Source organism: Mesoplodon densirostris, chromosome 6 (assembly GCF_025265405.1).
Source record: "Mesoplodon densirostris isolate mMesDen1 chromosome 6, mMesDen1 primary haplotype, whole genome shotgun sequence".
Taxonomy (NCBI): domain Eukaryota; kingdom Metazoa; phylum Chordata; class Mammalia; order Artiodactyla; family Ziphiidae; genus Mesoplodon; species Mesoplodon densirostris.
The window spans coordinates 45,669,698-45,693,727 of record NC_082666.1 but is presented as its reverse complement, the minus strand read 5'-3'; the positions used below and the strand labels follow the sequence as shown (position 1 = coordinate 45,693,727).

The window sequence follows — 24,030 nt, the reverse complement described above, 5'->3', positions numbered from 1 at the left end:
TTTTTTTGAGGGGGCGAGGCAGGTTCAAATTCATTATTAACTCATGGCTTTTATATATTTCATGTGTTTCTATCAATTGCCTTAGTCTTTGAGAGCTTCATCTTGTATATTTCCTGGCCAAAACCTAAAATCAGTTTTCTTCCAAGAAACACATATCTCTGTTTTAGAAGTAGCTGCCCTTTGTCCCACATCCAGCTAAAGGTTATGTATTCCTGGCAAGTCTTAAGCAGAGAGGGGCTGGGCATTAGGGAAAGAGGGGATAGAATAAGCACAACCACACCGGCCCTTCTCTTCCCTTTGAAGATCAGGAATAACGCTATACAGCTACAAGTAGCTAATCCAGGAAAGTCACTACTCACTTCATATTTGAGTTACTGAATAGTATTTCTAGATCAAGTTCTGACTTCAGTGTCAACCCCAAACAATTAGTTGTGGCTTCTGGGAGGCTTTATTAAGCAGGACATTGAGGCATTTACAATCACTAATAGAATACAGGATGAGAATTTGGGGGGCTGGGGAGGGCAAGTCATTTCCATTTTATTTCTTGCAGCCCTCCTTACATACTGGAGTTAAGCATTTACCATTGACATCTTTGTTGCACTGTGACTCTAAGGATGTCAGTAGAGTTCCTCAACATAGAAGTGATATGATATAATAACCACTAAGAAGCAGAATGACTGGACAATGGAATATAGATAAAAATTTTTAGTAAATTAAGTATTTCAAGTATTTTAAGAAATCTGTCTGATTTCAAATGTCCCCTACTATTACTAGTTCATAAAAATCCAGATAAAAATGACAAAGGGGTAAAGGAAGAGTTAGAGGTCAAGATGGATGATTGTTGATTTTGTTTAGTGTTGGAGAATTCCTATTATATTAGCTATAACTTTACTGGGTAACCTAGAGCAGAAAGGGTAAATATACAGCCTACAAATACACAACACAAATACCAATCCATGCTGCTTCTCTCCCCTCCTGTACAAATGGTAAATAATCCAAATCTATTTCAATTTTTTCTTTCTTTCTTTCTTTTTTTTGGCCGTGCCACACAGCATGCGGGATCTTAGTTCCCTGACCAGGGATGGAACCCATGTCCCTTCAGGGGAAGCGCTAAGTCCTAACCACTGGACCGCCAGGGAATTCCCTCAATTCTTTCTTATTAAGCCCTGAAATAGCTTCAAGATCCCCTTTTGGGTGTGTGTGCACAATAGGGTACAAATCCATGCGTTTTGACAGTTGAATACGCCTGTGAAACCACCACCGTAATTAAAATACAGAATGTTTCCATCATCCTCAAAAGATTCCTCACGCCTCTTTGCATTCCATCCTTCCCTCTGCCCCTGGCCCTAGGCAACCACTGATCTGTATGATGTTTCTGCCATTATATATAAGTTTGCTTCTCTAAAAGTTTATATAAATGGAATTATACAATATATTCTTTTTTGTATCTGGGTTCTTTCACTTAGCATAATGATTATGAGATTCATCCATAATGCACATATCATGCCCTCATTTTACTTAGGAGGAGAAAGACTGGAATGAATCAGTGAGTTGCCTGCCCAAGGTAACACAGCTCTCAAGTGACAGTTCTAAGATTCAGACTTAGGTCTTCTCATGGCTACTCCCATGTTCTTTGCACTATTCCATGCTGCCTCCTTAAAAAGTAGCTGCAAAGACAGCTCCTTGCCAGCCCCCCTAACAGGCCCTCTATCTACCCTGCTCAACAGAGTGGCTGTCTCCTGCAGATCTGTGCTGCAGCATGGAATCTTTCACAGCTGCCACCACCTGGAAAATGCCCTGCAAATCAGCAAAATCCAATGGAGGCCAGATGGGCAGGTTTTTACATGTAGGGCCCACTCACGTTCAATGCCACTAGTATGCAGAGTGCTCCTTCGTGACAAACCCAGAGACTGCTAGGTCTCAGCTGTTAGGGTAACAATCAGAAATAGAGTCTTGGAAGAAATCCAGTTGGCAGAAATTCAAACTTTCTTATCCTGGTGGCAGAGAAGATAAACTGGAAGGGGAATACATGCAACTTTATACACAATTAAGGAAGTTTATTCACATTCCAGGATGTGGATAAGATCCAACTATTTAACATGTCCCCTCAAGTTTTCCGTTCATCTACCTACACTTTGTAACTCTACCCACCTAAACTGCCTGAACCTGAATTTGGAATCAGATAACTCTCAGTCATTTAGCTGTGTAACCTTGGACAAAGTCACTTAGTTTCTCTGAGTTTTATTTCCCTCTCTCAAAGGATGTGATAAAATTATTTATGTAAAACTAGGGCTTCCCTGGTGGCGCAGTGGTTGCGAGTCCGCCTGCCGATGCAGGGGACACGGGTTTGTGCCCCGGTCCGGGAAGATCCCACATGCCGCGGAGCGGCTGGGCCCGTGAGCCACGGCCGCTGAGCCTGCGCTCCACAACGGGAGAGGCCACAACAGTGAGAGGCTCGCGTACCGCAAAAAAAAAAAAAAAAAATTATTTATGTAAAAGTAATTTGAAAATTGTAAAGTACTCCATAAGGATGGAGCTATGCTCTTATTCAGCACTGGATCACTGTGCCTGGCATGTAGGAAGTGTTGACTTATTAGAAACAAATAGATAAAACATATTAAAAACTTTTAACACTATTAAAAGATGGTTTCTATTATTCGATTGATGAAAAGCTGAATACATAACAGAATCGAAAGGTAAGAAATTAGATATACTGAAGTAGATGTACTATACTTGCAAAATATACTAATTAATTAATAGTAATGCTATGTGTAGGCTTCTACTAATGTAATACTGTTTCATCGATGACAATTGTACAAATACTTTTCTCTCCTTCATTGGCATAAATAGTTGACATAAGTGCCTGGTTACTATATATAATGTGGAAACACTAGATGATGCTACATATCAAAAGACCAACACTTGATACAAATATAAGTCATGTGTATGTGTGGTCATTTCAATTGATTTTCTTTTAATCAACTTTACTGAGGTATAATTTATGTATAACAAACTAGACCCATTTTAAGTGTACAGTTCCATAAGTTTTGACAAATATATACCCATGTAACCACCACATTAATCAATATACAATCAAGACAGTCCCATCAGAAAAGTTCCTAAGGCCCCTTGGCAATCAATCCTCTCCTCCACCCTTGGTCCCAGGTAATCTTTGCCTCGCTTTCTGTCACTATAGATGAGTTGTATTTTCTATAATTTGTCGTAAAATAAAATCATATAGTGTCATTGTTAGTTTAAATCTATTTAACATTTAGTGACTGAAAAATTTGTGATTTTCCTTTCCTAGGCCTTTGGAAAAAAGTTAAAATGATCATACTATTTACCATAGCTCTTTTTTCACTGACCTAAACGACATCTGCTAATAAAGGAAAAAATTTCTTAAATCAGTCTAATTTAACTGAGAAAAACAAGTAGTGAAACAAATTTGAAGAAAATAGCATAATCTACTGTCGCTTGTATAATTGTCAAGATTCAATATCTCTAATAGAGGTTTTTGATCACTATAAAAGTAGAAAACTTAAATCTAAGGTCTATATATTCCTTGCCAATCAGAAAAACTGGGGGAAAATGGCCCAAGTTCTAAAGCATCCAAGCTAGTTTTAGTTTCTCAAATTTATGTGACATTCCCAAAACTTCAATTATCAAAGAGGAAAAGGAAAAAAAGGGTCAATAAATACCTCAACGACATCATTAAACTTTAATAACTTTACTGAGATATAATTCACATACCATAAAACTCACCCATTTAAAGTGTACAATTCAATAGTTTTTAGTATATTCACAAGGTTGCACAGCCATCACCACAATCCAATTTTAGAACATTTTTATCACTCCCAAAAGAAACATTGTACCATTAAATTTTAGATGTTACACTAGCATCTAACAGAGAAAGGCGCTTTTCCTAAAACGTTCACTTCTATAATTATCAAAAACAAAATTAACCATGGAAGAAATTGAGAAAATGTATTGAAGTTTTCTGGGGAAATTTGAGCTGTGGTCAAGAGCTATTAAGAATGCACAGGCTGAGTTATTTTTTACACTCTTCTAGCACAGAATGAAAATTTCAAGAGCTTCAGTTGAATAAATTAGAAGGGCATACCAAACATGTTCTAGGTGGGTGTGATGGCAATAGTTTTCAAGAAGTAATTAAGTATGTCTAATAATGCATAAACCAAAGCCAATTTCATTCTATTAAGAATCTTAGGAACTCTACCCTTACTTATTTTAAATAAAATAAACCAGCCTGTTTAAAAAAAGAAAAAAAGTCTGACTCGTTTGTACATGGATTTCATAGTATCAAATAATCTTTGTTATTTTTATAATGGTTAATTAAATAATTCCTCTTTAAAGGTGTATTTATTTTTGTTACAAAGAATACAATGAAGAGGAAAGTAAAATGTGGCTTTGGGTAACATTTATAGTAGAAAAAACAAAAGTTGAAAGCATCTGTGTGTCACAGCCTTTTTAAAAGAAAAATATTCAAAGTTATTTCAGAAATAATTCATGTTCCCAAGTTTAAAAAAATCCTCTCCGTTCAACAATAAAATTTCAAATTATTTATGCTGAGCAACCCTGGAAACAACTAAAAGTTCACAAATGCCAGAAATAACCTGATCATTTGTGAGGTAATTAAAAAAAACACACAGTAAACATAACTTAAATGTAATTAATCTTAGATCAAACCTGACAAATAAAACTTACAAAGTTCTTTAAATGACCATTAAATTTTAAAATAAATATTTCTGCATGGAAAAGCATTTAAAAGGCACTTTTAACAAGTTATTTATAATCTAACTGTAAAAGTGTAATATTTATTTCTAAATATAATTCTATTATGTTAGAGGCTAAGTTCTTAATGGCAGAGAACATATAGTTGTCTAGAAAGAAAATAAGGGGCAGTGAGGCAGGTTATCTTCACTAAGGGGAAAAAGGTGTGGAAGGAGAGAATACAATAAATTAGAGAAGGCAGAGAGTTATGGAGAACTCTCAGAGTAAAGGATCATGGGGCTAAATCAGAAACACTGAAAAACAGTTTGGCATTATCTTACCAAGTTGAGTGTTCATACAGTATACAACCAAGCAACTCAACTCCTAGGTATATACCTCAGAAAAAATTCTGCATGTGTGCTTCAGGAGGCACATACAAAAAAGTTCACAGCAGCACTGTTCACAAGAGCCAAAAACAAAATAACCTGAATGTCCATTGGCTGAAGAACAGATAAATTTGGGTATATTCATACAATGGAACATTATACAATAGTGATAAAAGGACAAACCACACTAAACAATTTATCAATCTCAGAAACATCATGAAGAAAAAAACAAATCCCAGAAAACTACGTGCCTTTGCATAAGGCTCAAAAGCAAGCAAATCCAGTGTATTATTTAGGCATCTAAATACAAAATGAAGGATAATGGTTATCTCTGACGGAAGAGCAAGAAAATGGTGAACAGGAAGAGAATACAGGGATATTACCTGCTAGGTCTTAGGTATTTATTCATTTTGTATTGTGCTTTATAACTTACATATATGTTTCACACATACCCTTTGGAATGTACCACATAATATTTAGGTAAGATAAAGGGGGAAAAAAAAAGAATCCTACAGCTAGCTGGGTCAATAGAGATCGTCTAGTCTATAGCTGATCTAGTCTATATTAGACCCATGAAGGATTCCTTCATAACTTGTAGTTTGGCTTGCATAGTGTTAAAAATTTTTTTTTTTTTTTTTTGCGGTACGCGGGCCTCTCACTGCTGTGGCCTCTCCCATTGCAGAGCACAGGCTCCGAACACGCAGGCCCAGCGGCCATGGCTCACGGGCCCAGCCACTCCGCGGCATGTGGGATCCTCCTGGACCGGGGCACGAACCCGCGTCCCCTGCATCGGCAGGTGGACTCTCAACCACTGCGCCACCAGGGAAGCCCTTAAAATTTTGTTAACTTAGTTGCAATATTTAAAAAGCAGGAACAATTAAAAATATCCAGTTTCTGCTTTTCTTGAAAATTAAAGATACAGTTACATTGGGCCTACAATAAGATAAAGCAGCAATGGATCAAAATTGAGTTATGGCTGCTCTCTTTAGAAGAACATATACTATCCATACGCCAAGGTCCCCTGCTCCCAGTTCCTTTACACCCACCAACTTTATTTATTTACTTTAATTGGTTAGCCCTGTGGGCATCAGAATTTGAGAACTAGGATCTGATCCAACACCTTCATTTTATGTGGTAACTAAGGCTCTGAATGATTAAATGACTTGCCTAAGGTTACACAGCTTTGATACGCTAAACCTCAGTGGCCTTTTCGAACACCTTACTATTTTCCACTTTCTACTTGCTCAATTATACATGTTTTAAATGAATATACTGTTCCTGAAAGTAAGGAACTACACGGGAAGGTCAGCAGGCATTAGAACATATTATATACGCTCTCATTAATACAGAGGTAGTATGAAATACAAGGACTAAAATAGCTTCTGATCGCCAAGAAATATTTCTTCAACTGAGTTCCCCTAAACTGTGACAATGACCACTTAAAAAAAACAGGGCTTCCCTGGTGGCGCAGTGGCTGAGAATCTGCCTGCCAATGCAGGGGACAAGGGTTCGAGCCCTGGTCTAGGAAGATCCCACATGCCGCGGAGCAACTAGGCCCGTGAGCCACAACTACTGAGCCTGCGCGTCTGGAGCCCGTGCTCCGCAACAAGAGAGGCTGCGATAGTGAGAGGCCCGCGCACCGGATGAAGAGTGGCCCCCACTTGCCGCAACTAGAGAAAGCCCTCGCACAGAAACGAAGACCCAACACAGCCAAAAATAAATAAATAGGGCTTCCTTGGTGGCGCAGTGGTTGAGAGTCCGCCTGCGGATGCAGTGGACACGGGTTCGTGCCCCGGTCCGGGAAGATCCCACATGCCGCGGAGCGGCTAGGCCCGTGAGCCATGGCCGCTGAGCCTGCACGTCCGGAGCCTGTGCTCCACAACGGGAGAGGCCACAACAGTGAGAGGCCCGCGTACCGCAAAATAAATAAATAAATTAATAATAATAATTAAAAAATATATATATAACAACTTTATTGAGATATAGTTCACATACCATAGAATTCACCCATTTAAAGTGAATTCGATGGCTTCTAATATATTTACATACTAAACCCCCAACCCATCCAGCCCTAGGCAACCACTAATAATGATCACTTTTTAAAAAAGTCACCGAACCCACTGCACCATTAGTAACAGATACAATACAAACCCAACATTCTCAATGAATTTGCATTAAGATGTTTGTGTACCCCACATTAGGCATAAGACCCCTAATTAAGAACACAAGAAATGCAATACTATCAGTGGGAGATTAAAAGGTGGATAATACAGTATACACTTTTTCCTCCAACAAGGGAATTAAGTTATTTCAAACTCTAGGGATTATTCTATCTATAGACCACTGGTCTTAAAAGAATACAAGGGATACTAGACAGCTGCTTAAAACAACAGCTGCAAAGAATGAGAATATAGGATACCTAATGTAATTCTTCAGGCTGGATGCAAACTTGGGGATACAAATCATGTGAGTTATACCCAAAAGTAGTTTTTGAAAGATTGTTTCTTTTTGTAACTGAAAAACAAGCTTCATCTTTGTTTATGGTTAAGTAGCTAATGCTTTGCAATTACTGCAATTCCTTTCAAGAGCCCCACTATGACATTTAAAAATTTCTAAGTCTGGTGCAAAACATGGGAGCAATCACCTAAAAATAAGCATAACTAAATTGTTGAACCCAGTTATCTTAAAACAGTTCAAGTATTACCTCTCTAAATATAGAGGTTTAATTTTGAAAGAATTCCCAGAAACAGGTGGTAACCAATATTGGGTTTAAACTCAGTGTTTTATTTTTTAAATCTTGGTCTAATCCAATTGCAGAAGTTGTCATTTTCAGATTTTTTGCCATTTTGCAGTTATAAAATACTTTCAACAAAATATATCTCACATGTTTAATTGGAAAAATAACGATTACAATCAGTTTTTATAAATTATTAAGATGACAGAGATGCTTTTACTCAGGGTTACATCCTCTTGGGAACCGTTGCCACAATGGCACCAGAAATTATTTCTAAAGGAGTGATGCTGAGAAAGCAAAGAACGATTAAAACAATTCCATTCACTGGGATCTAAATTATTAATACATAATTAATTATGCTACCTGATTAATCTTCCAAGACTTTTTGTGAGAGATGGACGTTGTCATCACCTCACTTTATACAAATGAAGAAACAAAGGCATAGATAATTTATTAAAAACAACTATATGAATTTGTTTTTGAAAGTGATTAGATATCTATTTGTTGGCTACATAATTCTATACCACTAGTTTTAACCAATCAAATCTCAGCATAAGCAGGTAACTTAAAAGACTATAATAGACACAGTACTGCTCCTCATTGCTTGTGAAATCTCAACTAGTCTTTCTGGCCTGGATATTGTGCAATGTTATTAACTGAGTACTTTCAGAATTCCAGTGTAACTTTAGTTCACCTCACAATAAAACTAACAATCTTACGGATGTCTTGCAGCAAAAACATGCAGGTATCACTATCAAAATGTCCCCATGATTGAGCATCTGAACTACTTGTCAATAACCAAACTCATTAACTCCCCACAAAACCTGTTCCTCCATCTCTTTGTTCCTTGGGGAAGTGAGGGTTGGGGTAGGGTAAGTGACAAAATACCATCTATCCAGTCACTCAGAGCTAATCTGGGAAGCATCCTTAGACTCCTCCTTCTCCTTTAATCCCAAATCTGATCAACAGGTCCAGTCAATTTAATCTCCTAAATATCTGTCAGATTTCCTCTTTGCTATCCTTATTCCTACTACCACAGCCCTGGTGGTTAAGCCTCAGATGGTGGTTCACCTAGATCATTATATGTCTCTTAACCGCTCTCCCTGCCTCCAGTTTGCCCCCTCCAAACCATCCTCCACACTACAGAACCAGGTCATTGTTTTGAAAGCACAGTTATGACCATGCTGCTCCCTTATTTAAAACCTTTCAGTGGCATCCTGTCACCTATCTAAAGGACAAAGTCCAAGCTCCTTAGCACGTCCTACAAAGCCTTCTACAGTCTAGCCCATTCCTCTCTCTCCCACCTACTCTTCAGTTTAGTCAGTTTCTTAGACTGTTATCTCTGTGCATTTATTCACATTGTGCTCTTAAATGGTCTCCTCCAACTCTCATCAAACCTCACTTTACCTGTCTACCTCTTATCCATTGATTAAAACACAAATGAGTTCTTTTCTGGTCTCCCCAGATGTGGATGGATTTCCCTTCTATGTTCATATCATACCTTTTGCATAGCTCTATCATTGCAGTTACATTCTGTAATAATTATCTATGAGTATGTCTATTTCCTCCATTAGAATATGATCTTGTGGTTAAGGAATGTGTCTTATTGATCTTTTTATCCCTGGAATCTAAAACAATGTCTGGGAATAATAAACCTTCAATAATTAGTTAATGAATAAATATCCCTACACTATTTTTAGAACTATACAAAAGCATTTGATACCATTTGCAGTCATAGGTGATAGAAACTTTTGTATCAGGGTAGTTTGATTACTCAAGAAAACTAAAGCAGAGTTGGTGGTGCCCTGACTCACTGCCCCTGAGCAAAAAAATGAAGGAAGTTTCTATCACTCAAACGAGTTGCTATGGACACAGCTAGGGTCACAGTTACAACAAAAACATTTCATCCAGTCATTCAAGAAATAGCTTGAGGGACTTTTATGAGCTGGGCCCTTTCTAGACATTGAGGAACAAAACAGATAAGGTCACTGCCCTCAAGGTGCTATTATTCTAATGGAAGGAGATAATCAATAATCAAATAAGCAAGATAACTTCTGATGGTGATAAACGTGTTTCTCTGAGTTCTGGGAGCTGCTGTAGCAAATTAATCAAACCTGAGGAGGGGGACGTGGGAACTTCCAATTTGTAGCCAAATCTGAGAGAAGTTGTGGGTATCTGGGGACCTAACTACTTTTGATTGGCATTTTAAGTGGTATGGGAGCAGTCTTGTGGGACTAAGCCCTTAACCTCTGGGATCTGACACTATCTCCAGGTAAACTGTTACATTGAGTTAAACGGTAGGACACCCAGCTGGTGTCACAGAGAATTGTGGGGACCCCACATATTTGGTTTTTCCCTACACAGGAAAAAGACATACTTGTGGAAAACTGAATTTTTCCAGTACGAATGGTACCTATTAGTTTATGCCTATGGAAAAGTCTTCTTGTTTAATAGGATATGAACATCAAAATCCTTGAGACAATACCTCGGAAAGTATACAATGACCACAACACTCAAAGTACAAGAAGTAGCACTCTATTACTCATTTAACAAAATTTGTTGAGGACCTACTCTGAACAAATTATGAATAGGTTTGCTGAGTCAGCACAGGAAACTGGATTAATTCATCAATTAAACTGAAGGGATCTGAGAAGAGTAGTTCAATCAGCCCCTCACTTTACAAACAAAACTGCAGCCCAGTGAAAGAAACTGCTGTTCCTCCTAAACTGGAAGATGAGAGAATCATGCCCTAGTTTGCCCCAAGGACATACTATGAATAGCAAAAGATTTTCATTAACAACATAAACCAACAGTTTTTAATGAAATGTTATGTGGGCAGTAGATTAATGTACTATGCTAAGAAAAATGTAATATTTATGTAAAGCCCTTGAAATAATACAGTGCTTTGCACAGGGTAGATGCTCAATAATGGTAGCTATTACTTCCAGCTATATGGTCTTTGAAAGGCTGAGTGCATGATGTCTACCTGGCATCAACGGCTTGACTAAATTGATAATAGAGACACATGACTTCTAATCTAATTCAAACATTTGATTTTCCACATGGAAAACGTGAAATCTAAAAGGGCTAAATGACCTGCAAAGCCAGCCACAGTGAGAGAGACAGAGCCAAGACCAAACCCTGAATCCCCAGTCAGGGTTCCATTACATGCCACAGGTCTACAGTTTAGCTATAAGGTTATGTTCTAACTTTTATAAGAAGGTAATAAGAACAGAGCTGCTATACCTGACTTTTTTCAATCCTCTTATTAAAGTCATCATTGAGCTATGATTTGATATAAGAATCAACAAAGCATATTGGGAATATATAGCCTTAGGAGTTAACAACGAAACAACAGTCTTGGTAATGCAGTTCTATCACCGACACCTGATAAATGGATAGGCTACCGGAGCAGCTGTTGTATGTGCCGAAGTAGAGAGACTACAAGCAGAAGAGAAATACAAAACAGAAAACACTTAAAATGTGACAACAGCTGTGGGTCACTAAGAAACTGAGATCAAGTCTTTTGGCATACAGCAACAACAGAATGGTTTGTTTTAAGCAAAGACTAATCGGGAGTCTAATAAAAACACTGGGAGACCAAGACTAAAAGCCACAATGCGAGAAGAGTTGTAGTAAGCAATCCAAAAGTTTTCCCTTTCACGAAGAGTGGAAAGCCCAACCGTAAACTTTCAGGTCCTTTTGCATATGAGATCAGGATGCCCTCCCCCTTCCCCCATAAAGATAAAAAATAATCTCTGTATGGGAGGGAAAAAGGGGCAGGGCATAGAGGGGAATCCAATTTATTTGTGGTGAATTAAATTCAACTCAACAAATATTTCCTGAAAAATCTACTATGTGTAAAACATTGTGAAAGATGCTTGCCTTGCCTCAAAGACCTCACAATTATATGGGAGAAGGGAAGAGAATGGGGTTCACGGAAGTACCCAAGGAGGAACAGAAGCTCTCTAAGAGAGGTTCCAGTCAGGGCTATAGGTTCAAAGGGGTAAAGAGGATTTCGAGACTCAGAAAAGGTTTCACGGGAGAAGTGAGGGAGAGGGTAGGAGAGTGGGTGAACGTTCGGACCATCGGAAGAGGTCAACTCCCGGTTCCGTCCCAACTGCCCGCCTCCTCACGCACTTGGCGGGCGCCCTGCGCACCGTCTCCCGCGGGGCAGGCAGCAAGGTTCCCGAGCAACCCACCCCGCCCCGGTTCTCCCCCGCCATTTCTCACCTCGGAGGCTCCTCAATCAACCCTGTCTGAAGACAGGAGAAAACGCTGACAGCAAAGAGCCCCAAGGCGGGCGACCGAGGCGTGCTGTCAGCTCACTAGCTTGAGCCTGCCGCCAGGCCGCATCCCCATGGTAACGCCGCCAAGCGCCGGTTCGAACGCCCGCGCCGACGCTAGCGCGCTGGCAGTCCAGCACCGTTCACCAATGGGCATCCAGGGAACTCGTGGACGTGAGCCGCCTTCTCTTCCAGAAGACCAATCAGGGAACTAATGAAACGGTGGGCGTAACTCTCAATTCCCGTCTTTTGGTCTTTCAACCAATTACTCCACTTAAGTGAAGATCTCGCGATGTTCTAAGTGAGAGAACCTCACCTTTGAGGCGGGTCCAGAATCCTAATGCCCGGAGCTGTTGGTCGCCCAAAGCGCAATGGAGCTCTCCGGATTGGTCGACGTACCCCAGGTCTCCGTTTAAGGCCCGCCTCCTGCCTGCTTCCACTTCTGAAGGTGAGTAATCTTAGGGTGGGTCCACTGGCTTTAGTTCTCCGCGGCGGAACTGAGGCTCGGAGATATGGGAGTTTGCAGCTGACTTACCTCCCGTCGCTGTAGGGTCAGAGGTGGACGTTCCCTCCTCCAAGCTGGCAGTGGGGCGTCGTTAGGCCAGGCCCCAGACGCTCGCAGGACCTCAGTTTTCCTGTATGCGTAGGGAGAAGGGATCAGTGGCCCCGCGAGCCTTGCTTGCCCTCATGCAAGTGGTGATCGGGTGGGTCGTCGGAAGCCCAGAGTTCCGGTGTAGGGCCCAGCGACCCGAGGTCCATTCCTTCCCCTCCTTGGGCCTCAGTTTTAACATTGTTGTTACCTTCTAAGCCCTGCCTACTTTCCAAAAGAGGTTTTATATTTTCTAATAGTTTCATTTATTGAATGGATAATATCGTGGCAATTATAGCAGAAGTAAAGAAAGTCACATGAGAGTCCCACTACCTAAAAAAATAACTTCCTTTTTCCTTGTTGTGGCTTGGTTTGGACCTTATGTATTTATTATATCTCCTAAGGGAAAAATATATGAATGACAAATTAAAATAAACTGAATGCAATCAAATAGGCAAATGTAGCTAATGTAGAGTCGAGGCTGAGAGCAGTGATGTTGGGAGACAGGCAAATCTGCTTTTGAGTCACTACTCAGACACATGTCTGAGCTGTAATTTCCTTTTTCTCGTGGGGTTGTTGTGAAGATTAAGTGAAATAACAAAGGTAAAGCACTTGGCACAATGCCTGACAAGTAGTAACTCTTCCAAAAATGATAGCTGTTATCTTCATAATAGAAACAAGCAAATATACTAGCCAATGGAGCCAGCAGATGTACTGTAACTGAGTACCCAATTTAGTTTAAAACTTGTCAGTTAAATAACTAATAATTCAGGAAGCAATACATTGTTCAAAAGAGTGGAATTTCTTCCTAGTAGCTAAATCAAGAGGAATTTATCTTGTGGGGCCCCATCAGGGATATACATGGTGTAATCACTGGTAGTTTTGCAGAAAATGTGAAAAGCCATTTCTTGATTCAACTGTTAATAAAAGCTAAGAGCATGCCCTTAAAACATAACATAGAGAAGCTTTCTGATAATCTTGTATGATAACAGGGGTAAACGTGACTCGTATATTCAGTACGTCTATGTCAGACCCTACATATACATTATTTATTTTAAACTCTGCAGCAACCGTGAATAGTAGGTTGTTGTTTCCTTGTTTGTAAGATGAGGAAAATGAGGCCTAGAATAGTTAAGTATTTTGCTCAAAGTAAGACACTGTTAAATTAGGGAGCTAAGTCTCACTGTGAAGCCAGCCATGCTTTTCTGTGTTGTGCCGTGCTGTTTCTGACAGAGGATGAAAATACTTGGAATACCAGATGTACAAGCAGCTTTACCCAAATGGAGGGAGGTGGGCTGCAGAGATACCTACAGTGGAAGCAAAATCTTTCTCTAACAGGAAATTTCAGCCTTGGGAAATGAAGAGATGGGATGAGGTGATCACTGAACTCTAGACACATGTGTCCATTTACTTTGTGGGTAGTCTATAGCACTTCAAATTCAACTTGTCCCAAACAGGAATCATTTGCTTACATTCTACTCCTACTTCTACCTAGTCACTCAAACCAAATACCTCTCCCTTGCCCTCTCCCTTGGACAATGAAACATCAAATAGTGTTGATTTTCTCTGAGACCTCTCAAATTCATCCCTTCCTCTCCTTTCTCACTGCTTCTGCCTTAATTTGACTCTATATCATTTGTCATCTGGACTGTTTGCAACAGGCTTGTAACTGGTCGGCCTCCTTACCTTCTAATTCTTTCTCCGCTTTCGTTGCTGTCAGAATGTCTCTGTAAAATGTCAACCTAACCATATTACAGCCATGTCCAAAACCAGTCCAAGGCTCCTCATTGCCTACGGGATAGAAACTAAGTTTTATCAATGGAATGTCGTCTTGTTCTTGAGGGTCTTTGCTCACACTCCTCCCTTGGCCTGGAGTGCCCCTTGCCACCTTTATTCTGCTTGGTAAACTCCTAGTCATCCCTCAAAATCCTTATGGCGTACCCCTTGACCTAAGATATTACCCCTTCTTTGCTACATTTACATCTTACACGTACCCTTGTGGTGCAAAAAACACATTTGGTAACTTGTCTGTTTAAACATCTTCCACTTTCAGTAGTATTCAGCTTCCTATCTACTCTTCAATCCTGTTAACACTGCCTGTCACATGGGACACACTCAACAGACATTAGATGAGCGAATGAATCCTTTCAGGCTCTAGTATTAGAATTCCCCATGTTTGCTTTCCAGAATTGTACAGCAGATGGCACTAATAGGCCATTGAACAGATCTCCTTCACTAGAAATGATTTTTGTCCCAACCTTGTCTGACTTGGCTTCATCCTAGAAGCCAATATTCATGTCATTACAGGTGAAATCTCCTGTTTCCTCCCTCAGCCAAATAGCAAAGATAGCAAGATGACTCAGCAGCTTGGTCTCTGTGAGAAAAGAGAGTGGCAGATGTCCAGGGAAAGGTGCAGTTGAGGGAACATTTTCTTTGTCAATTTATTCAATTTATGGTAGTTGGGAGCTTTTTCCTTTCTTTCTTTTTAGTTTTATCTTTTTGCTGTTGTTACAAGAGAGAGCTTTATTCAAAGATGGGAACCTCATTTCTGTCCACTCCTTTGAAAGGGAAGAAGGGACTTGGAGAATTGGAGAAAAGACCATTGTGATGTGGGAAGTGAGGGAAAGATGAGGAGTCACAAAGTCGCTTGTGGGCAGGCAGAGTTGGCCTTCCTCCTCGCAGTGGAGTGGCCTGGGCCAATTTTCGGGACACCAGTGCCCTAAGTTAGGAATTTGTGTGCTTGCCCAAGGCTAGCATCCAGTGTGTCCCCAGTACTTGGTGCTTGGGAACCCTCAGGCTACTCGGTATGGTTTTGAACGTGTGGTTATAGGTTCCTGCTTCCCAGAAAAAAAGCAGAAGAGGCATAGAAACCTTTATCAGAGACACAAAGTTTAGGGGCCTCAGACTACACTTTACCCCTCCAGGGTTGTCTTTGGGTACCAAGACCTTCATCTATACCACCCTCCAACTAAAACCTGTGGAAAGGAGTCCAGTTAGACATCTTTAAAATCCTCCATTTGAATATAGATCAAAGTGGGAATTTTGGAACTGGAAATGATTTTATAAATCATTTTCATGTCCTCTCTCAGGGCCACTTGTGCCCTAAGCCCTGCTCTTTCACGGTAAGCAAAGCAGTATAAAGGGAAAAAAATACAGATTTTGGAGTTAGACTTACTTGAATTCAAATCTCAGCATTCACAGACCAGCTATGCCTTTGGGCAAGTATTTTAAACTTTCTGAATCTCAGTTTCCTCATCGTAAACTGGAGATAATAATGCTTATTGTGAAGAGTTGTCTTGAGCATTAGAAAAGATACACGTGAAGAACCTTGCACAGGGTAGATGCTTAATTGATAACATGGTGGGATGAAATACTGTTTCTGCTAGAGGGATTTTACACTGGGAGGAACAAGTCGGGGGGTAGGATTTGGAGAGCTCTTTCTGTATGTAAAGGTACATTTATGAGGGCTTTGGGGGTTGAACTATGCTTGCAGTAGCACTCTGATTAATTTGATGAAAATACTGGAACACAGCACATCAGTTTAGCCATTTATCTGTGAATTATTTTTTGGCACCTAAGTCCTGAACCTCCTAGGCTGTGAGGGAATTGTATCTATAGAGAAAGCCAAGAGTATTTTTCGTTAGCTTCTGGAACCTTCTGATGACATTGAGGGTTTTTTTTGTTCAGGTTTTTTTAACCACCTAAGGCACTTTGCCACTTTTCTGAAGTGTGAATTGCCTGCTGTCAGCCTGGAGTTCTCACCTCCGCAATCCTGGCTGCAGGCATCTTTGCATATTAGACGCTGTGTTCTTTAACCCCCTGAGGTTTGAATCCACTCAGAGTTTGTGCGTGCCAAAACGTGTGTGTGTGTGTGTGTGTGTGTGTGTGTGTGTGTGTGAGGGAGAGAGAGAGAAATATGACTACTTTCAAATCCCAGGACAGTTTCAGCTCCGTGGTCTCCAGAAAAACAGAAAGCCTCCAACAATAGCTCCATTGACTTTTATGTAAATGGCACTCCTCAGGAAAACACTGGGCTATTTCCCAAAGTCCCAGAACGTACCCTGAACATTTGTTTGAGTGGGAGGTGGGGAGACAGTTCTGTTGAGTCAATGAACATCTGTTGAGAGCTGCTGTGCTGGGTCCCAGGAGACAGCTCATAGTCTGGCTCTTCCCTGCCAGAGGTACAGACAGAGATTTACCATACTAGGCATGCGTGCTTGTGGTGGCTTTATACTGTGTCCACTTAGCTGAGCTGGAACCGAGTTTCCCAGGATTCCCTTCCTGTATGGTTCCAGTTGGGGTTGACCTCAAGAAAATTTTGTGCAATATTTGGAAAACTGAAGTGAAGTAGCAGCCAGTACACTGTGAAGGACACCAGGCATGGTGGCAGTGCATACCTTATGACCCTGACCTGCTGGCTCACCTTGGTTGTGCAGGACAGCACCCAGGCCTGCAGCCCTCCGACTCCTGCTGAATCTCCTCCTTCAGCTGCTCTGAGAGGCCTAGGCTAGATGTACGTTCAGCTCTGTGGCAAAGGGCCCTTGCTTCTCCTGCAACTCACCAGAGTCAGTGAGCTTGGAGACAGTGAACAGAAGTCGATTTGTTCTCACAGGTTCCAGTTCTTCCTCTCCTCCACCTCACAGCCAGCTTTCCTTCCCAACTGCTGGCCTCCCCGACTTACAGAGACTTCAGACCTAACACCAGATGCAGAAGTGACAGAGTTGTGTGGATTTCTCCATCAACTTCCTAATTGGACAAGGTCTAATCCCTATACTAAATTCTTACTTTACTGTTGTTCATAGTGTTCTGTTTCTCTTATCAAACCCTACAGTAGAAGATTATTCAAGCCATGTTAAAGGCCCAGAAGATGGAATGATTAGAAGCCAGAAGGCTTCACAGGAGAGGTGACATCTGAGTTGTTGCTGAAAGGATGAGGAGGTGGTTAAATGGATGGGGAAGGAAAGAGAAATTCTAGAGGACAACTGGCTCAAGCCAAGCAATTGAAGGGCAAATAGGAGTTCTGCCTTTCTGTCCTCTCTGTGGGTGCAGAGCATAGAGAGAAAGTGAGCATCTCTCTGATCCTAGCTCTTCTTGTTGCATCAAGATGAACCGTTGGTCAGTCTGCTTCTTAGATGTGGTCACCACTGAATACTGGTATCTACTGAGATACATTTTTGCTGGGTGCACCCCTGTCAGTAACCTAAGCCTCCTCCCCATAGGAAAATATTGGCCTGCGCCCCTCTCCCCAGTAGTTCCACATGGCCACCCCAGGCCTGTCTTTCTTGGCCATCCCCATGCAGCATCTTTGTTTCCTCATGCTGTATTGGTAATAGCAGTGGTGTGGAGGGAGGGCACTGTGCCCACTAGTCTGGGATCCCTAAGCTTATTGAGGGGTTCCAACATCCATTGCATGGGACTCCACTCGAAGCAGGGGCAAGGTGCCCTACACCTATAACTTGCTAATACTTTCTGAGCATTTTGATAGGAAAGCATGGGATCAGGTACCTGTTTCTGCCTAAACCTGGAACCAGTCATTTGAAATCTTGCTTCACCAGTTCTTTGGTGACAGGGTTCCTTCTGGCTTCCAGAATAAGGAATGTTCTCAGCCTAAATGGGGAGACCAGGGAAACAGAACACCATATTTAGTAAAAGCCTGATACCAGTTTACGTATGAATTTTAAACTCAAAAAGAACCATACTTTACATACTGTTATGAGCCATTCTTTTTCCACTGAAAATCTTTTTACAAGCAGCACATTTGACTCCACCTCATTTTTTTAAAGGCCTCATAATCTCCCATCATATAGATGAAATACTGTACTTATCTAACCATTCCCATATTGATGGATATTTGTTTCTGCCCTTTTTTTCTTTGTGTGTGTGTGTGTGTACATCTTAAATAGGTATTTCTATATGTCAGTATGCCTAGAATTGGAATTCCTGGGTCTAAGGGAATGTGCATTTTATGTTTTGATAATTACTACCAAATTGTCCTCCTAAGGGGATATGCTAATTTAATCTCCCACCAACAGTAAATGAGAGCACAGACCATTTCAAAAACCCATTTTGAGATTATTTCCAATGCTTAAAAACTCTCCTTATAGGTGTAGAAAGGTTTGGAAAGGTCACAGTGTTGGGTGTGCTTGGTTTTTTGAGTAAGGAACCACTGTTTTCTAGAGTAACATTACCATCTGTTGGTAGCCCTGAGAATTGCCCTGGAACGGGTTGTGATTTGGGTCTGATTTTTATGCCTTTGACAAAATGCAAGCTCATCTTGATTGAGCACCAACAAGGGGGCCATGGAGACCATCAGCATCTACTCCAGCCACCCTTTCAGCATCAGCTCTGCCACCTGTGAGCACCGGCTCCTTCTTTGGCCCTGGAATCTTGGAGATGAGACCCTCCGACTCGGGCCTCTCCCCGCCTGGGCCACTCCCTCAGGCCTCCGCTGCATTTGAGACCCCGGGTTTTCTTCCAGTTCTGCTGTCTCACCTCGGAACCTTTGCCCATGCTGTTCCCTCTGCCTGGAACACATCTTCTCTCCTCTTTCCCTTTGACAGCTTACCTTCTACTTATCCTTTACTTCTCTGCTCAAACACCCCTTCTTCCAGGAAGCATTCCTTGATCCCTCAGTCGGGTTAAGTTACCAATCACACATTTCCCCTTTGGAACACATACCTTATTGGCAATTATTTTTAAATTTGCTTAACTATTTGATTAAAGTCTGCCTCTTCCACTAGAATATAAACTATATTCTATATTCTTGTGAGGGCAAAGGCCAAGCACAGTACTTGGTACATAGTAGGTACTCAATAAATATTTGTCGAGTGAACAAATGGTACAAGTTTTTCTTTTGCAGGGCTTCACATAAAGGATCTTCCATATTTTTTGTTACTTTGATTACATGTCCTCCTTCAGATGATGAATTTTTTTTTCACTTCTGCAGATATTCCTGCTCCCTTCCTGTCTTTTGTTGTTGTTGACATTTTTTTCTGAAATGGAAAAAAGGCTAAATGGAAAAGACTAAAAAAGTCTGTCTTCACTGTATTTCTGATTATAAAAATAATCAATGTTCTCTGTAAATTTCCAAATAATACAGACATATATGGAGCAGAAAATGGAAGTCTCCCCATAATCTCATCCCCCCAGAAAACAGTATTAATGATGTGTATCCTTCAGACATTTTTCTGTGCATAATGAAATCTATTGAGATTACATTCCAAGCACTGTTCTAAAGCACTTTACAAAAGTTAAGTCATGTAATCCTCATAGCAGCTCTTTACAGTAGAGCTATTACTATCCTGTCTTACAGCTGTGGAAACAGGCTTAGGAGCTAATCACACAGTGAATAAGTGGCAGAGCCAGAACTTGAACCCAGGCTCCAGGTTCACACTCTGGACTACTCTGCCAGTTCACCTCTGATGGGGTAGGAAAGAGACTTTCTACCATGTGTTCCCCTTTATATTTTGAGTTTTGAACCATGTGAATGTATAACATTCCAAAACGGATAAAAGATTGAAAAAAAATCGATAATAAATTTTTAGTACACTAAGCTACCCTTTCTAAGTGACCCCTCTGAGCCATCACAAACCACATTGTTGGGGTCTCTGCTCTAGAGACTCAGGTTGGAGGCTGAGGGAAATGGGATTGTAAATTTGATGATAATATTGTACTGCATCTCTCCCATTCCCCGCATCTCTCCAGTTTCAGTGGGGTTGCTTCTGAGGATCTCCTGTCTCTACATACACATGCCAGCCCTGTTTTAGCTGGGAGACCTAGAGGAGTTGGGATAGAGCTACACTAACAGGTAGGGACCAAGGTCCTGCAGTTACACACAAAGGCCTGTCTCTGACTCCTGGTTTCCCCCCATTGGTTCTCAGCATGCTGCCTTTGTCTAGAGGTGATGAGGTCACTGTTAGCTGGTCTGTGCTACTCCGCAGCACCAGAGTACTGCCCGTCAGTATGGATCTTCCTGTTCTGTGTAACTTCGAACATCTTTTTTGTTACGCCTTCAGATAGACCATGGCCCTGAGAGCATGTGGCTTGATCATCTTCCGAAGATGTCTCATTCCCAAGATGGACAACACTGCAATTGAGTTTCTACTGCTGCAGGCATCAGATGGCATTCATCACTGGACTCCTCCCAAAGGTGCGAGGCCAGAGGGGCGGGCTTTGGGGAAATGCCAAGCACTGTTCAGAAATCCACCCTCCCAGGCACCCTGCTAGGCTTGCTTCCCAGTGATTGTGTAGCAGGAGGGGGTGGGGTGGGCAAGAGCTCTTGATCCTTTCTACATACAAAGTCTCCATGCCAGCCCAGAGAAGAACTGGAAATAGAACTCTGTGACTGAATTCCAGGGCAGAAGCAAGACCTGGTTTTCTTTCTTTTTTTTTTTTTTTTTTCCTCTTCTCCGTGCCATGCAGCATGTGGGATCTTAGTTCCCGACCAGGGATTGAACCTGTGCCCCCTGCAGTGAAAGCACGGTGTCTTAACCACTGGACTGCCAGGGAAGTCATAACACCTGGTTTTCTTGCATCAGTCACCAGAGCCTCTGTGGTGAACGGCTGGGTAGGGGAAGAGGCACTGGGCTGGGAATTGGGGACCTTGGGGTCAAGTTATTACTGGGTTACAGGTCAGGAGCTCATAGTGAACAGCCCCCAGACAGAAGGGAGCAAGTGGGGTCACGGAGGGATGAACAAGACTCCAGGGTTGGAGGAAAACAAGGAAGTGGGAATAGGAAATAAAATTTGCCCATTCAAGTTTCACTGAGGAGAAACAAGGTGAAAAAAAAGAGACTGAAGTGTCACAGATACTATGAATAGGAATATTCACACTTGCCTCCTGATCACCTGAGTCACACTGCACGGTCCCTCTCACTGAAAGATTTCAAAGGACCTCTCTGAATTTTCCCTGCTTGGGCCTGGGGGAGAAGTTACCCTGTTAACACCGATGGGCAGAGTGCTAAATAGATGCCGCTAGGCAGGGTGTGCTCAGAGACTCCCACACATTTCTGAGGGAAGGTCGGGCATCCTGGATCAGCGTCACCTGTCTCACCACCAGCATCCCTCCCACCTTCCTCCCCTGGTGCATTACCTACCTGTCTTTGTGTCTGTGGCTATACGAGGTGCTATACAGAGAAAATTCCCTAGCAGCCGTGAACGAAAATGGGCTTTTAAGTCCAAGCTCCTGGCTGCTTTCTGTGGGAGCTGTGCAGCAGCAGCTGACTCAGGGCACTGCTCTGAGGACCCCTGGGAAGGAGGAGGCTAGGATGTAGCCCTGTCTTTGAACTAAGAAGAGAACAGCTAAGAATTCCTGCTCTCTGTGAGCTCCTGAACCAGGAGGCCCCCAGCAACTTGCTGGAGCCATGTGTTGACCGAGGCTGCCAGACCACTCCCAGGCCTTCTTGGCACCCCCTGAGCAAGCTGAGAATTTGCAGGGAGGGCTCGAGGCAAAGCTGAGGGCTGCTCCCAGTCTGCAGAGCTTCAAGTTCTCTTACAGCAGTTTCTTGGCAGTTGTCTTATTGGGTTTGGGCCTTGCCAACAAATTTTCTTAGAACTGGCTCTCAGCTTGTCCTTAGTCTAAGTTCCCATCAGGACTTTCCCTGTGAAACTGGAATCTGGCCTTGCTCAGTTAGAAAGATGAAAACAATTTGGAAGAGCCTTGATAGCTACTTGGAAACAGCTGCCGGTGCCTCGGTGCAGGGTTCGGAGACAGACTGTTGGCCCCGGGACTTCAGAGACCAACTGCAGACAGTGTTAAGTCTTCACTGTGCATTGTAGGTGAAGTGCTCCCTCTTCAGCCAGCTCCCACCTGGCAAGAAAGGACTGCCCCTCCTTGGGAAAATCACGTTAAGATGTCCCAGGGAAGGGTCTCCCTGAGGATATGGGATGAAGAGAACTCCAAAGAAAAATAGAGGTCTGAGGGAGGCTGTCTCTCTCACCATCGAAGGGCAGTATTCTAGACCAGACTTGCCAAATATATGGTTTGTTTCACTCCCTGTAGAGAAGATGGGGTGGGGAAGAGGGATTGCCCAGACACCACAGAGCCAGACACTGCCTGCCCTGTACCCCATCCCTAGGCATGTGAGGATATTGCCAAAGCTTAGCAACACCTAGAAAAGTCGCCAGAGACCCCAGCTTTAAATCATCTGACCTGGAAAATCCAGCTTTGTTGAAGATTATATCCACCTCCTCTTCTTTTCTCCTAACCAGGCCATGTGGAACCAGGAGAAAGTGACTTGGAAACAGCCCTTCGGGAGGCTCAGGAGGAAGCAGGCATAGAAGCAGGCCAGCTGACCATCATTGAGGGATTCAGAAGGGAGCTCAATTATGTGGCCAGGAAGAAGCCTAAAACCGTCATATACTGGCTGGCAGAGGTAAAGGACTACGACGTGGAGGTCCGTCTCTCCCACGAGCACCAGGCCTATCGCTGGCTGGGGCTGCATGAGGCCTGCCAGTTGGCTCAGTTCAAGGAGATGAAGGCAGTGCTCCAGGAAGGACACCAGTTTCTCTGCTCCACGGTGGTCTGAACTGACCAGATCAGGGTCTTTTGCCTCCGTAGGATCCTTGAGGGCTTCTGAGGTGAACTACCTTTGCTTCCAGGGAAGCCTATGCTGGTCTTTGGCTCATTATAGCAGATTGCAGACAGGCTGGTAAAATCAGCTGAAGACCCTCAGAGAAGAGCAAGCAAAAAATCTCAGCTGGGTGGAAAGGAAGGGAAAGGAGTTAAAAAAAAAAAAAGGCCAAGCCCAGCGAGTGCATCCTTATACGTTATGAATAAACGTCAAGCAGCTTATCCCTCCTTCTAACCTGCTGTATTTATTTCATGGGCTCTTGCCTTGGGTGGGGAGAAAAGCTAGAGTGAATCAGAGCTCTGACCTTCGCTGGAGGGAATCCTGTGTCCAAGCACTGTACCCTACAGAAGCTGAGGGACGGAGTCAGAATCAGAGAGACCCAATGCTACCGGGTGGCTCTCCTGCCTCTGGACCTCCAAGCACCCTTACCCCACCCCACCGGTGTACCTGAGACGTAGTGACTTGCAGCGGACAGGGTATACAAGCGAGTGGGACTGGAGCGCAGGAATGGCATCTGCTATACAATCGGCCCACCATATCCGCGGATATCGAGGGCCGACGGTGGGACTCAAACATCCTGGGAATTTGGTATCCTCAGTGGGTCCTCAAACCAATCCTCCGCGGGTGACGAAGGACGACTGTACTCGCTAATGTATCTTTCCCCGGCACCAGGCACGTATGTTATAGGTTCTCAGTAAATATTTCCTAAGATAATTCGAGACCCAAGGAACATTGG

At 42.4% G+C, this 24,030-nt stretch overlaps 2 protein-coding genes across 3 annotated transcripts in view; one reads left to right on the top strand and one right to left on the bottom strand.

Annotated features, from left to right (window-relative positions):
- KIF24 (kinesin family member 24) overlaps positions 1-12,205 on the bottom strand; it is a 59,830-nt gene extending 47,625 nt beyond the window's left edge. For both annotated transcript variants that reach the window (XM_060101791.1, XM_060101792.1), the window contains exon 1: positions 12,082-12,205. The gene's annotated coding sequence lies outside the window, so the exon portion shown is untranslated. The remainder of the gene's footprint in view (positions 1-12,081) is intronic.
- A 240-nt stretch (positions 12,206-12,445) lies between these two features.
- Positions 12,446-23,562, top strand: NUDT2 (nudix hydrolase 2). The gene is made up of 3 exons (XM_060101376.1): positions 12,446-12,582; positions 20,739-20,872; positions 22,933-23,562. The coding sequence occupies exons 2-3, from the start codon at positions 20,746-20,748 to the stop codon at positions 23,247-23,249; spliced, it is 444 nt and encodes a 147-aa protein (XP_059957359.1). The 5' UTR covers positions 12,446-12,582; positions 20,739-20,745; the 3' UTR covers positions 23,250-23,562.
- Positions 23,563-24,030: the final 468 nt, after the last annotated feature.

Excerpts from the sequence above, each read along its gene's own strand:
- NUDT2 (XM_060101376.1), top strand. The coding sequence starts at position 20,746 with ATGGCCCTGAGAGCATGTGGCTTGATCATCTTCCGAAGATGTCTCATT. Across the intron at positions 20,873-22,932 it reads TCACTGGACTCCTCCCAAAG|GCCATGTGGAACCAGGAGAA; the intron begins GTGCGAGGCCAG and ends TCTCCTAACCAG.